Below are 2,500 nucleotides of genomic sequence, written 5' to 3'. Positions count from 1 at the left end.
GTATTCTTTCAAGGCTTGCTTTTTTATTAACACAAATATCATTTTATATTATTGCTATCAACAATTATTGCAGTTATTGCTATTGTTATCACTTGCCATCATAACTTTCCGTTGCCGATGTATTCATTAATAGTATATATCTTTTATGCTTGCAATCATTATCACTTGATATTAGATTACCCATCAATAGTATCAGCTGTTATTCTTAATTAGAATAGAATATCTAATCTTAATAGAATAATGCATTAACTTAGCTGCTCCTTATAATTATAAAGAAATATTATCTTTTCTTATTTGTATTGGCAACACAGATTGTTTTCTAACCGCCATGACTTCATTTTTTTAGCCGAGCCCATGGAAGTTGGAATTTCTGTTCTGGTGAGGAACTTGCCGAAGATCGACGAAGTTAATGGCGTGAGTAGGTGTTCGGTCTCTCTTCTCATTTCTTTTCTCCTTTCTTTTTTTTTCACTGCACACACTCATTCTCTCTCTCTCTCTCCGCTCCTTCTCTCTCTCTCCGCTCCTTCTCTCTCTCTCCGCTCCCTCTCTCTCTCTCCGCTCCCTCCCTCTCTCTCTCTCTCTCTCTCTCTCTCTCTCTCTCTCTCTCTCTCTCGCTCGCACACACACACTCACTCTCTCTCTCTTTCTCTCTCTCTCTCTCTCTCTCACTCTCTCGCACACTCACTCACTCGCTCTTTCAATCACTCACTCGCCCTTCACTCCCCTACTCTCTCTAGGTGATGTTCATGGAGGTGAACCTTCGCGTCAAGTGGCAGGACGAGCGGCTGACGATTCCTCCTTGGCTGGCCGCCGAGGACTACATCCCCCTCGACCCTGTTATTCTCAAGGATATATGGGTGCCGGACCTCTACATTGGTGAGACTCAGGGGCCTGTTTCTCTGTTTATTGGTCGGTGTGTTTGTCTATATTTATGCTTGTCTTTCTTTCTTCCCTTCTTTTTTTTTTCTTTTTTTTTCTTTTACTCCCTCCCTCCCTCCCTCTCTTTTTCCTTTTTATCAGTCTCTTCTTCATTCTGCCTTGCATTTTATTTTCCGTCGTAAGGTGCGCCATGAGTTATATATATATATATATATATATATATATATATATATATATATATATATAATTTATATATTTATATATATTTATGTATATGCATATATTTGTGTATATATGTATATATTTGTATATATGTATATATAAACATATATATATATTTATGTATATATATGTGTGTCTAAACATATAAATCACCCAACGATAGAATTAATACAGTTTTCATAGAATCACCAAAGTAGATTATCCATTAGAACAACGCTTCTTTTCTGGCCCTTCCTCCCGTCCCACAGACCATAGCTCCGAGGCCATAACGCCTTCCGTCCTGACCAGCATCGCCTCGGTGTGGATCTATGGCGACGGGACCGTGGACTACTCGGGAAAGTATGACGCCAACAATCTTCTCATTCGAAAACCCAAATCTGAAATCGAACCGCAGATAGCTTGTCAAAATTGAATAAAAAAAAAGAATTGTTCTCGCTTCATTTTCTCTCTTAATTCTCTCATCTTGCTTTTCGTTATTCTTTTGTTTGTTTTTTATTTCTGTTATTGCAGTATGTACATTCGAGTCGCGTGCAGAATGAATTACACGTGGTTCCCTCGCGATCATCAAATATGCAGTATTAGAATCGAGAGCTGTGAGTTAACCAAATCATTTGTTTTTGTTCAGCAAATTAATGGTATATCTTAATTTGTGTTTGTTTCTATAGAGGATATATATTCGAACATCAGAAGTACCCGATGAATATGTAGAATTTTAGTGTAAATATGGATTACATCAATCCTTGCCGTCAGGTTCACAATCCAGAGACAACATTAATACACAAATCTAAATTTCTCCAAAATTATGAAACCCTCAACATAAAACTACACCCCAGAATAAAGGTACAACACCTAATGACTCCATCAGAATAGATTCCAAAGGCCACAGGACAAAATCCAACCTCCCCTTGTCTACAGATGCCTACACTCTAAACTACAACGTGTACAAGTGGGTCCCGCCGGGCTTAGAAATTGGCAAGGACATTTCAAACGAGCAATTCAACATCCGCTTCGAGAAAACCGACCCTTACACTCGCGTCCAAGATGTCTATGGTGAATTGGCTCTTGTTTATGGCTCTATGTTTGTTTGTGTCTGTGTTTATGGGGGTGTTCTTTGACTCTATTTATGTGCTTATCGATGTCTGTGTCCATGAGTTTGTCTATGTCCATGTGGAATGTGTTGATCTGTGTTCCTGTTTATGAGGTTTTCTATCTTTTTTTTATGTAGTCTTTTATATTTATGTCTATTACGTTGTTCGTGTCAAAAGCATGTCTGTGTCTGTCCTAGCGTGTCTGATAATAACGATAAAACTATTGTGATTACATTGCGTATTATTTATTCATTCCTATATAGGGCTATATCATGAAATTGACATACTGTGGCAACAATGCGTTCAATGAT

At 38.0% G+C, this 2,500-nt stretch overlaps 1 protein-coding gene across 1 annotated transcript in view; it reads left to right on the top strand.

The window, feature by feature from the left end:
* Positions 1–2,500, top strand: part of LOC122258085 (glycine receptor subunit alpha-2) — a 13,617-nt gene that overhangs the window by 8,979 nt on the left and 2,138 nt on the right. The window contains exons 4-8 of the mRNA XM_043023804.2: positions 347–414; positions 738–876; positions 1,350–1,440; positions 1,612–1,694; positions 2,017–2,151. Of these exons, the coding sequence (XP_042879738.2) occupies positions 347–414; positions 738–876; positions 1,350–1,440; positions 1,612–1,694; positions 2,017–2,151 (516 nt within the window). The remainder of the gene's footprint in view (positions 1–346; positions 415–737; positions 877–1,349; positions 1,441–1,611; positions 1,695–2,016; positions 2,152–2,500) is intronic.

The sequence above is a fragment of the Penaeus japonicus genome, unplaced genomic scaffold (assembly GCF_977035675.1).
Source record: "Penaeus japonicus unplaced genomic scaffold, GWHDUDI00000001_assembly GWHDUDI00000039, whole genome shotgun sequence".
Taxonomy (NCBI): domain Eukaryota; kingdom Metazoa; phylum Arthropoda; class Malacostraca; order Decapoda; family Penaeidae; genus Penaeus; species Penaeus japonicus.
This window is presented reverse-complemented; position numbering and strand designations above follow the sequence as displayed.